This window comes from Mustela erminea, chromosome 11, assembly GCF_009829155.1.
Source record: "Mustela erminea isolate mMusErm1 chromosome 11, mMusErm1.Pri, whole genome shotgun sequence".
NCBI lineage: Eukaryota > Metazoa > Chordata > Mammalia > Carnivora > Mustelidae > Mustela > Mustela erminea.
Window position 1 is genome coordinate 1397725 of NC_045624.1, and position 12550 is coordinate 1410274.

At 53.6% G+C, this 12550-nt stretch overlaps 1 protein-coding gene across 6 annotated transcripts in view; it reads right to left on the reverse strand.

Moving 5' to 3' along the window:
* Window positions 1–211: 211 nt before the first annotated feature.
* Window positions 212–12550, reverse strand: part of UBE3C (ubiquitin protein ligase E3C) — a 109009-nt gene continuing 96670 nt past the window's right edge. For 4 of the 6 annotated variants that reach the window (XM_032304262.1, XM_032304265.1, XM_032304260.1 and 1 more), the window contains 2 exons: window positions 9268–9398; window positions 478–1979 (listed from right to left, as the gene is read on the reverse strand). In XM_032304262.1, the coding sequence (XP_032160153.1) occupies window positions 1809–1979; window positions 9268–9398 (302 nt within the window). In that variant the 3' untranslated portion in view covers window positions 478–1808. Of the gene's footprint in view, window positions 413–477; window positions 1980–8290; window positions 8864–9267; window positions 9399–12550 lie in introns of those variants that run through there. The other 2 variants (XM_032304263.1, XM_032304264.1) reach the window with 2 other exon arrangements.

Consider the following 12550-nt stretch of genomic DNA (forward strand, 5'->3'; position numbering starts at 1 on the left):
GAAGGGCAGCCCAGTGAGCGCCAGGAGGGCACCCAGGTCGGCGGGGGGCAGTGTGTCTGTGCAGGGGTGGCGGGCTTCCTGTCCAGCCTGGCGGGGTCTCAGCATAGCCACAGGGTGTCTTTCCACCTCATTACCTGACGTCACATACACGCCTGGGGGAAACAATCGTTCCAGTAGCGAACCACAATGATCTCGGGGGACTCCAACACAATCTTGGGGAAAAAAACATTTAATGCAAATATTTAACCACTGAAACATACAAATAAATAAATAGGCTCAGGAGAGCTGAGAAAACCCAAGTAAGTGTAACCGCCGCTCCCTTCGGTCCCAGATAGTCCGCTTCCAGAATACGGATAACAAAATGCACAAACCACTATGCAGAGAAGGTCCAGAACGTCCAACGTAAACCAACCTAAAATAAAGATAAAACCAAGGACAAACCCTAATTATTTTATTTCTGTATATCAAGACTACAAATAGCATTTAAACACTTAATTTATTATTCAAATTATGAAATTATACATTTTGTTTTGATATGGTCATTGTCTTAAAAGTGTCATTCAGTTTCCCCGCATTTAAAAGCATATTGCTAATTCTGGTCAATTCCATAGGACAGCCCACAGCCCCAGTGACAGGAAACGCTAGGTGAGGCAGAGGGAGGTCAGAGCGAGAGCCCTCAAGCCCCCAGCGTCAGCGAGGGTCAGTCTGGCTCTCCCAGTGGGTGCTCAGACGCGCTCCCCGCTCTCAGAGGCCAACATCACCCAGCAACAAGGTAGGTCCTGATAAAGTGCCTTTTGAAGAGAGTCACCAGCACCCCTCACCCCGGACACGCGACGGGGGCTGTCCGGTCTTCCTCCGGAGCAGCACCGTCGAGAAGCAGAGGGTGCAAAAGCCTGGCGCACTGCCCAGGGACCGGGGAGAGGGGCGGGCGCGGCCCCGGGGTGCGGAGGGCGGGCGGCCTCGAGGTCCCGCCACAGCAGGCCGTGCCCAGTGCAAAGCCGCAGCCCGCCACTTTGGTTCAAGTGACTCAGATCGATGCCAGTGTCTGCTCTCCCCCAGCTGCCGCCGATCCCGGGCCACACGCGCTGCGGGACAGGCGAGCCCCTCCCCTCTCCCGGAAGCCCGCAGCCGCGCTTGGAGCTGGACGCGGGAGCACGACGTCCGCCCGCACACACCCCCACACAGGAACAGCCGGACCGGCACGATGCGGTCAGCGTAAACCGAAACAAGCATGCTCGTCCTGTTCAGGGGAATGGCTTAAAAAGCACAAATAAAATATTATCATTGCTGTGTATTTTCCAAACCTAACCACTTTGGGAAAAGGCAGCAGGAGAGAAAATGCCTTCAGTTTGAACAATCAGGACTGTAAACAATTCCGCCACACGAGAAGCAGGAGCCCCGAGAGGATGCGCCTCCACCTCTCAGACCGGGCATCTCTGCCGACGAGCACCCGCGCTGCCGCCCCCCGGCCCCCCAGCTCAGGAAGGGCTCAAGTCCACTAGCAAAGCCAAAGCTTCTTCTTTGGTTAATTTCACTGAGTTGCCACTAGTCTTAACACGGCGCCCCTTTCGGCACAGCCACCGCAGTAGCCACATGGCACGTAACGCTTGTGAGTCTACGTTGTCGGAAAAGCAGTGTCCATCTGAGTGAGTGACCACGACTTCACGGACCATCTGGAACGAGGGGGAGGGGAGGGAGGGACGGGGGGCAGGAGAGCTGCAGGAGTCCGGCCCCAGCGCCCTCGCGGCCGGGGGTGCTGCCCGCGGTGCGGGCCCTGGTCGCTCCTCAGGGGGTGGCGCCGCGTCCGCTCAGCTCAGCTCGAAGCCAGCAGCGCACTCGATGGCGTACAGCAGCTTACTGCGCAGCAGCGACTCGTCGTGGAACTCCGGCAGCTTGAGCAGGTTCATGCAGGTGCTGGCCGTGGGCAGCCGCTCCAGGTCGGAGCCTCCGTTGTGGATGCAGAACGCGGGGTACAGCTCCTGAAAAGACAGCAGGCGTGCAGGACGCGACCTTAATGGGCGGCCCCTGGATGGACTTTTTAAAAGCACACAAAACCCGCCTGCTCCCAACAGGAAAACGCTGTGGTTGCATTTTCGCGAAAGACATCTGGTTTCTGGCGGTGCTCGAGACTGTGCTCTGCGGCCGGCAGGCCCCGGGCACTGCGCTTCGTGCAGGAGGAAGAGCCAGAAGGGCACTCGTGGGAAACAGAACCTCTCCACTGAGCAGGGCCTCCGTGGTCGCTCAAGAAGGCGTGAACGCCGGCGGCTGCTGGCCTGTGTCAGAACAGACAGAAGCCGCCGGGGGAAGGAGCAGCGGGGAGGGGCCGTGGCAGAGCACGTCTTCTCCAAACTCAGAGCCACATGGATGTCCCAACAGAAAAAACAAAAACCAAAAACCAAACCAAAAAAACAAATTCATTCAAATGGGGAGGAAAGCACTGAAGCAACATGAAACCCAGGAAGCTACACGCTGGTGGCTTAATCTCACAGCGAGGCGTTGTTCTTGAGTATTTTCTGTTTCTTTTTTTTTTATAGATTTTATTTATGGGCACCTGGGTGGCTCAGTCAGTTAAGTGTCTGCCTTTGGCGCAGGTCATGATCCCAGGGTCATGAGGTCAAGCCCTGCATTGGGCTCCCTGCTCAGCTGGGAGCCTGCTTCTCCCTCTCCCACTCCCCTGCTTGTGTTCCCTCTCTCGCTGTGTCTCTGTCAAATAAATAAATAATATCTATTAAAGAAAAAAAAAACAAAAAACAACTCCGATATGAAGAACTGAGAAGAGAAACTGGAGGCTGAAAAGTCCATATTGTTCACAACCTCACCTCTGCTGGGACGGCTACTATCAGAAAACCAGAAAGTGGGGGCGCCTGGGGGGCTCAGCCGTTCAGTGTTTGCCTTCAGCTCAGGTCATAATCCCAGAGTCCTGGCGTCGAGCCCCACGGAGGGCTCCCTGCTCAGTGGAGAGTCTGCTTCTCCCTCTCCTTCTCCCTCTGTGCTCCCTCTCTCTATCAAATAAATAAAAACAGCTTTAAAAAAAGATTTTATTGAGGCGCCTGGGCGGCTCAGTGGGTTGAAGCCTCTGCCTTTGGCTCAGGTCATGATCCCAGGGTCCTGGGATTGAGCCCTGTGATGGGCTCTCTGCTCGGCGGGGAGCCTGCTTCCCCCCAACTCTCTGCCTACTTGTGGTCTCTCTCTGTCAAATAAATAAATAAAATCTAAAAAAAAAAATAAAGTTATAAAAAAAAATTTTATTGATTTATTTGTGAGCGAGGGCTCGAGCGTGAGCAGGGAGCCCACCAGGCGCCCCCGCCCAGCCCCGTGGTGGTGTTCTGAAGCCACGTGGTGTTCCGTAGAACTGGTGCCCAACTATGCAGACGCCCTGGACCACGGGACCCGAGAACTCACTAGGAGAAAAAGCAAAGGAGCAGACGAAAACCACAACTACCACCGGTAAGACAAAAATCCAGAAGTAAAATAAAAAATAAAAACCTTGGAAGTCTAAATTTGAATTGGAAATGTCAGTCTGAACTTGTGATGTGATGTTCTCTTGGGGGAAAAACCCACCCGTTTGCGAGCGCCGTCCGCGGCGTCCAAGCCCGGAAATCACGACCACGCGCGACGACAAACAGCCGGATGCGCGGGTTTCGGCTTCTGCGGACCCACTTCTCACGGGAAGGACCCGGGGCTCCCCACGGAGCCAGGAGAACCACCTGACGAGCGTGGCCACGTACCAGCCCACAAAGCCACCCCGAAGTCCCCGAACGTGGGCGCTCCGAGGCAAGGGGACGCCGGCAGTGGCCGAGGCACGCGGCGTGCTGAAGCCACGGGTGCACGCTGGCGGCCAGGAGCTGAGCGGAGGGCTGCCCCGGGCGCTGGCCCCCCCCGCCCGGTCCTGGGAACCGGCGAGTGAACAAAGATCACGGCTTATTCGACCATCTCTGCACGGAGCCCTCGGCGTGACCCACGAACTGGTGAGAAAAAAATAAACTTTTCTTCACAGGCGACGCCAGCCGGGACATGAGGAGACGCTGCAGTCGGCAAACGGCTGCGTTACCGGCGCAGGACAGAAGGGACGTGGGCGCGGCGGCAAGGGGCGTCGGCCACCTGCAGGCCCACCCCACTCCTGCCCCGGCCCGGCCCCCGCCGCCGCGACGCTGCAGCGCAGACAATGTTCCCCGCGGGACGTTACCGCCAGGAGAGAAATTCAGGTCTGGAGGCTGCAGACCCTCTAGCGACCAGGTTCACAGGACAGAGGAGCGACCCAGCCCCTCCGTGAACTCAGGGACCAGGGGCAAGAGAAGGGGGCGGCAGACAGGCGGCTCGCTTGTCCTGGGGCGCTGGCGGACAAAGTCTCCGCAGCCTGGCCACCGGCCCCTGAGCGCCGCGCTGGGGTCTTCCGCACAGGCCCACGGAGATCTGCGCACCGGGAGAGAACGGCTCCCCCCGCCCCACTCTAAGTCGGAGGACGTCAGAGCGCTCCGGACACTGTCGCGGACCTCGGTCGCTGTCTACGCGCTCCTCTGTCTCCGCACTCTTCCCTCCTGCTTTTCTGCGGCTGTGCGGCGTCCTGCTGGATGTGACGCGGCCCCGCTGGCCCACGGACGGTCAGGTTACTTCTTAATTTTACAAATTAAAAGGGGTGAGGGGACAGGCTACGTCCCCTCACCCCCATGCAGGCGCATGTGCCCGTGGGTAACTCGACTGGGCAGGCCGTGCGCGGAGCTCTGCGGCGGCCACGGTAACCGCACCCTCTCCTGCGCACACTAGCTGCACCCGGCTCGGTGCGGTCCGCGGGCTCGCCTGCAACAGGAGCCCGATGACGTGGCGACGGCCTTCGTCCCGAAAGCCTGACTCTGCCAACGCTCGAGCAAGTGTGCTTTTAGCCCCGGTGCTGAGGGATTTCAGACACGCTGCTGGAGCCTGCACACCTCACTGCATCAGGAAACGGCGCCCAGGAAAGCAAAACGGCCCCCCATAGGCGCCTGGCTGGTACCTGGAATAGATGGTTTCTCCTCGGGGTCAGTGCCCTGTGCACCTGTCACAGGCTTCCTCCTCAGAGCTGTGACCAGACACCCGTGCTTCCAACACCAGAGCGAAAGCTCACTCAGACGGCGGCGAGCACCTTCTCGCGCAATCCGCCTCCCTCTTGACTCCCCGCGAGGCCAGCCTGGCGCGGGCACAGGAAGCCTGGACGCACAGCCCTGACCTCCCTCCCAGGACGGCGTCCTCAGCAGAGAATCCGAGACACAGATCATGACTCACGCACAACGAGGTTCCTAGCCTCGTACGGAAGAAGAGTTGTAATCAACTAATAAGAAACAGGAAGTCAACTGTGGTAACTTTGCAGGAGAGGACATTACGAAATTTATTAAAAATATTTCAAGTATCTGCTTCCCCCTCTCTCTGCCTGCCTCTCTGCCTACTTGGGACCTCTCTCTGTCAAATAAATAAAATCTTAAAAAAATTTCAAAGATGTTTTATTTTTATTTTTTTTTTTTTTTTCAAAGATGTTTTAATATGAAGAAAAATGATCCTGATAAAAAGCCTATATTATAGGCTTAAATTATATTCAAGAATTATGATCAAAGAGCACAGAAAATAATTCCCTACGAGCCACCGTCATGGAAATGAGAGGACGAAGTGGGAGCGAGGCGCCTGCTCAGATGCGGGCCCTGGGAGGCACCTGCAGCCCGGCCCCAGCCAGCCCAGGCGGCTTCGGGCGCGTTTTGCCTGGTTCGCAGGCGGAATTTAGCACGGACCTCACAGCGCGGGCACGGCTGGGAACGGCGCGGCCCACACGACGCTGACTGCAGACTTACACGCGGCTCACCAGCCCGGGTACGTTTCAGCTAAACTGAAAGCTTCATTTAAACAGTGTATGTGGCACATAGTATGTGTTAAAACCACTGTCTTTTAAAAAATTATAGTCTATATGCCACTTTAAGTGTCTCATAAAAGTGTCAGATCAGGAACCAAAAGAGAAACAGAAAGCACATTAATTACATTTATTATTTCACATTCTGACTACATGGAGGGCAGTTAATTTTCTCACATGCTTGAATAATCTAAGATGAAAACATCACAGTTCTGAAATACAAAAGGACCTCTGAAGGCAGAGTCAGCGGGCAAGGGAAGGGGAGTGACCGGCTACATGGGGGAGCCCGAGACACATTTTGAATTAAATGCCCCATTTCAGTGTTTCTTTCATAATGCTAATTGAATTTCCTCCTTGGAGTCTTAAAAGTAAAAAAAATGAAGTTCTTCATTGAAATCTGAGTCAAGGGCACTGTGTCGTGCAGAATTAAACAGAGCACAACGGGAATTTGCATTAATTCAGAGTGAGAAAAATCATCAATTTGTTACGTGGCCCGATGGCAACTTAACAATTTTCTACAGCACTTTAATGATTTTTTTGTCTGTAACAATCACATTCACTGAACATATTAAACTTTAATTAGCTTTAGCAGACGCTATTCTTCTCCAATAATGCAGCACTGAGTTTTGTAACTTTAAATTATGCAGGTTTGCCTTTGCTCCTTATGGCACTTGGACTGAAGGACACTCGTGCCCGGCCTGCCTAGCCAACTGGAAAGCACAAATATTAAGGTGATTTCTTCCACTCCGGAGTCTGACTTAGGACAAATGCAAAGATATCTGAAAACTCTAAACTAAATTTTACATTTAATATATTTTAGATCCTTGGGAAAAATCTAAACTAGGAAGACGGTCTCATAGCTCCGCAAAGAATTTTTCATGGTCCGATGACAGCTCAGTCGTGACTGTGTGGGGTCACTAAGAGGGACCAGAGCTCACTAGGACTCCACGCAGGACTTCTCTTTTTATAAAGTTTTATTTATTTCTTTGTCAGAGAGAGAGAGAGAGCGGGCAAGCAGGGGAAGTGGCAGGCGGAGGCAGAGGGAGAAGCGGGCTTCCTGCAGAGCAGGGAGCCCGATGCGGGACTCGATCCCAGGACCCTGGGACCATGACCTGAGTCGAAGGCAGACACCTAATGACTGAGCCCCCCAGCTGCCTCTCTACGTGGGATTTAAAAACCGAATGTAAAGCCCCTCACTTCTCCTTTCCTTTAAACTTGCAACACTCTCTCAGGCCTTTTAACACATTCTCCTCCAGTTCCCAAATCTCTGGAACCTTCCCCTTCCAGCAACACCCCTAATTCTTACCAGCCCTCGACGAAATTAGCCAGGAGCCGGCAGAAATCTCTGGGTCCTCCTCTCAGTGCTGACGGGAGTGAGCCTTCCAAACCTCCTTTCACAGAACGAGGTCCTTACTTTCCTTACGTCTAGGTGTGGTGTCCTTTTGAAGCAGGAAGATTCTAGAAGCCTGGTTGCTCATAATAAAAGGTTGCTGATAAAACTACCCGACCGTTACTGCAATCTTAGCCTGTCTCATGACTGTTTACAGGACCAGATGATAAAATCTGGCCCCCAGAAGGCCCTTTCCTTGGTACGGGTTGGCGCGCCGTCCCCCGCTGTTCCCGCTCTCGAGGCCCCACCAGGGCCACATCCCCAGACCGCATGACACGCCATGAGGAACCGAACGGCAGAGCCGTGTTTATTCCAGGCTGCTGCCTGGTTTTCCTCAGAGTCACAGAGGCCCGTTTTCCAGTGTGGGCCCATGGGCCAGTGCTCGGCACCACGCAGTTGGCCCAAGCCAGGGCCGGTTCCACAGCGAGCCTGAAACACCGCTCAATTTCTGAGTCCCTGCTGACGTGTACCGCTGGTATGCAGCAGGGTTTTTAACCCAGTCTGGAAGTTCTCCCCTTAACAGGTGAGTTTATTCTACGTCCCTTGCAATGGTTCGGCTCTCTCATTAATGTCCCGTATCTACTGCAGGATTCTTAGCATTTTCTGTGTCTGATTGACGAAGTGGCTTCCGTGTGCCTTGCTGGGCACGCTTACTTCCTACCTTGGTACTTTGCAAGACAGAGGAGTGATCTTTAGTTCTGGTTTTTCTGAAAATGACTCATCGCTTCCAAACTACAGCAGTGTCAGTCGCACAAGCCCTGCCCGCACGCATGCCCCTCCCGTTTCTCCCCTCCACGGCTCCGGCTCGGGCGGTCCCACTGGGTGCCACACGGAGCGACTGACAGTCAACTTCTTTTTTTTTTAAAACTTCTAAAAAAAATTTTTTTTTAAAGATTTTATTCATTCATTTGACAGAGATCACAAGTAGGCAGAGAGGCAGAGAGAGAGGGAGAAGCAGACTCCTCACTGAGCAGAGAGCCCGATGCGGGGCTCGATCCCAGGACTTGAGGATCATGACTTGAGCCAAAGGCAGAGGCTTAACCCACTGAGCCACCCAGGCGCCCCTCAAAGTAACAATTTAAAGAATAACTCCTACCATATAACTCATTGATCGAAGGTTCCGGAGTACATGCCTCTCGGTTAGTTAGACCAGCAGAGCAGAACTCCAGGCTTATCTGCACGGATACTCTTCCCTGTCATATATATACGCACCGCTGTGTATTTTAAACTATTAACGTTGCTTTATTTTAATTGACAATGAATAAGGGAACCACTAACTGTCCCCTGACTAAATTTAATTGCTAAAGATATTAAGTTGAACCAATGAGGTAATCATCAATTATTGGAACTGATAAGTAACACAAAATAAGTAACAGGGAACAACCAGGGAAAAATACACCCCTGACCCCTTGCACAAGGGCGGTCTGAACCCCACGAGTCCACGAGCACACAGGTGTTTCGATAAGCGCACATCTGTACCACAAGGGCACCTTCCCGCTACGAGGGCCGCTCCCTGTCGTCTGGCTGCCTTCCTCTGGGGATACCGCGGCGAGGCACAGGCTCACCGGCTGCCCCCGTCAAGAGCTGTTTGCAGTTAAGTTCCGGAAGCGTCAAGAGGCACCTGTGGATCGTCTCTGCGCGGCGGGGGTGCAGAGGTTCCCCAGCTCTTCCGCTCCCTCTCCTCTCCCCAAACACCCTACCCCTGCTCTTAGCTTGCGCCCTCCTCAGCGAGGAGGAACACAGAGGAGACGGTCCTTTACGTCCCGCGGGCCCAGCCCCGGGGCCCCAGCCCAGTCCCAGGCCATCGCGACCACAGCCCGGGACCCGCGCCAGGGATAGGCGTGGTGACCTGCGCATCAGGATCCGGCGGACACTTAGCACCACCAGGGACAGAAAGACCTGGTGCCGCCCGGGCCGCACGCCGCGGGCCGCCCACGACGAGGCGGCGGACGCGTCAGGTCACCCGCGCGGCCCTTCCTGCTCGAGCGGTGCGGAGGCCTCTTACCTTGAAGCCCAGGAGAGGCGGGCGGGAGCAGCTCGTGACGAACTTGAGCAGCTTGCGCTTCTCCTCGTCCGTGAAGCCTTCCACGACCCTCCAGAAGACTCTGATGACCGGGTGGTCGGCCGAGTAGCCTCCTGTGGGACGAGAACAGACGCGTCAGCGCGAACATGGCCGTCGCGTGGGGCTCCCCCGGAAACGCAGAGCGGCCACCTGCCGCGCGGCGTCACCCCACCTGCCGGGGCCGGAGGCGACACCCACTCCCCAGACAGCTTGCTTCTAAGCAGGCTTGGACACGCCCCCCCGGCGGCGTGACCGGGCCAGCCGGGTGGCCTGGCCGCTCTGCTCCTCCTGCTCCGGGGAGACGTTGCACGAGCAGGGGAGGGACGGCGCAGCTCTGAGGACCCAAACCTAAGGCCAGAGCGACGGCGAGCCCGGGCACAGGCGACGCCACACAGGGGTCCGAGTGTTAACAACCAGTCTCTGAGGGGCAGACTCTAACCAGGGACGTTCGCAAGAGCCACGGGTCCGAAAACTTGTTTCTGACACACCCGGTTACTCTGCCCGCGTGATCTAAGCGTCTCGCTGCACTTGACCACCCGCCGCCCGGCCAGCAGCGAGCCCGCGCGCAGGACACCTGCTCTCGGCGCGGCGGCCGCTTACTACTCTTCATCTGGTTAAGTGCTTCCTAAAACTGAAATAATTGCTATATATTGTTCCCCCATTGTTAATAGGCTACAGAAATAACATCGATAAAATATCTTAAGTGCATTAATTGGCATCAAAATGAATATGATAATATTTTAAAGCCTATTTACTGGAAAAGCGGAGATCATTAAAGGTCTGAGCTTCCAGTGCGGGCGGGTGGTGCAAACAGCCCAAGACAGCTTCTTGGCAAAGGAAAGGCTGGACTGATTCCCTTTCTGTAAACTGATGACTTGAGAGTAGGGACAGAGTGACCTTAGGTATTCTCTGCCTTTACATAAACATTCAAGTTCAAACTTACAGCAGTAAAAAGTAATGACAGAAGGGGACATACGTGCACACGCTTATGTACCGATAAATGCACGCATATTTGTCTATTTATGTTAGCGTCAGCAGACTCCGATGTCGGCAACCACGGCCGCACCCCCCTTGGAACACCCCCCTTTCTCAAACGAATCCCACGTTCCCAGCAGAGCACCGAGGCCTGCGGGCCTCCGCACATGCGCTCTCAGGGAGGCTGGTGCACGTCGGGGAACAGGGCCGCGATGGGGCGCCTTCACCGGCACCAGCTCCAGACCCCGCCAGAGTGACCTTGCGGGAAAGCTGGGAAAACGGGGGCCTTGCGGGAAAACAGGACTGAGAAGTCTGCATGGGGTTCTTTCTTCAAATCATACATTTCACCATTTAAAGTTTCTTTTTTAAAAGGTTTTATTTGAGACAGAGGGAGAGTGAAGAGCGGGAGGTTTTCGTGTAAGTTGAGTCACACCACATAGGTCCTGTTTTGTGCCTGGCTTACGTCTCTGGGCATGACGTTTCGAGACATATCAGAACTTCGCTCTTTTGAAGACTCAGTGACACCCACTGCCGCGCACAGACCACACCCGCTCCTCCGTCCATCGGCAGGAGGCCGTTCTGGAGGTCCCCCTCTGGGCCCCTATGAACGATGCTGTGTGAACACCCGCGCGCAAGTACGTGTTCAGTCCCTGCTTCCAATGCCCTTAGGTACACCGTGAGAGCAGGATTGCTGGGCCCGATGGTAAGTCTGTGTTTGGCTTCCTGGGGAGCCACCAGCCCATTTTCCATAGTGGCTACTTTACAGGAGAGCAGCCAGCAAGGGTTTCAGTTTCTCCATCCTTGACCACACTTGTTACTCTCTACGTGGTGCCTGTGTGAGTCGTCTTCATGGACGGGTGACCTGTTCCACTGTGTCTCATGTGCATCTCCCTCGGGACTGGTCACATTTGGGATGATCTTTGGAGAAATGTCTATTCACCTCCTTGTCCCATTTATGACTTGGCTTGTCTTCCTGTTGAGTTGTAAGAGTTCTTTATATATCCTGAACACATATATATGATTTCCAAATATTCTCCCCTTTTATAGGTTGGCCTTTTTACTTTCTTGATCATGTCTTTTGATGTACAAAGTTTGTAATTTTGATGAAGTTCCATTTCTTTTTTCGCTTATGCTTTTGCATCATACCTAGGAATCCAAAGTCAAATCCAAGATCATAAAGACTTACCCCTTTTCTCCTAAGAGCTTTATGCTTTTAGGCCCTACATTAAGGCTGCTGACCCATCTGGAGTTCACTTTTGTATATGGTGTGAGGTAGGAGTATAGCCACTTTTTAACTCATGGTCAACTTTTGCAAAGAGCTGCCATCATCTTGCATGCAGTCAGGAGGGTTCCACTTTCTCCACGTACTAACACCTGGCGCTCGCCTACCTTTCTGATTCCAGTCCTTCCGGTGGGTACACAGTATTCTCTCATCACGATCGGACTTCGTGCTGAACAGCTGTTGCTGTGCTAATTTGCTTACTGGCCATTTACACGTATGTTCTTAGGTGAAACTTTTTTTTGGCCATGTTTTAAATTCAACTGCTTGTCCTACGAAGTTGTAAATGTTCTTTATATATATTATACATATCACCTGAACATGGTTTCTTCCAATCTGTGGCTTGTCTTTTCATTTTCTTAACAGTATGTTTTGAAGCACAAAAGCTTTAATTTTGAGGAAGTCCAACTTTCTTTCAATTTCTTTTTTCTGGCTCTTGCTTTTGGCGTACAACCAAAAACTCCGTCCAATCCAAAGGCCATGCAGATTTTCTCCTTTATGTTCTTTTAGAGGTTTTATAGTTTTGGCTGTTACCTATGGGGCTCCCAGCCCGCTGAGCTCATTTCTGCACGTGGCGTGAGGTAACTGAAGCTCTAGGTTTTCCATGTTATTGTTGTCCCAGGACTGCCGTACCGTCAAGGGAACGGCCAGCGGACTGTGAACATGCGGATTTGCTTCTGAAGCCAATCACGGCGCATCGATCACTGTGTCAGTCCTGGGTGCCAAGTCCACAATGTCCTGACCACTGCGGCCAAAGGAAGTTTTAAATCCAGTGTAACTCCCAGAACTTGCTCTTTTGCAAAACTGTCTCAGCTATTTTGGGTCCTTTCCGTTTCGAAATGAACTTAAAAATCAGCCCATGTGTTTCCACCGACAGGCCTGCTGGGATTTTGGTAGGGCTGCCCGGAATCTGTCGATGAACATCGGGCGATACGGAATGTCCGACCCGTGATGCCGGGCTGTCCCCTCTTC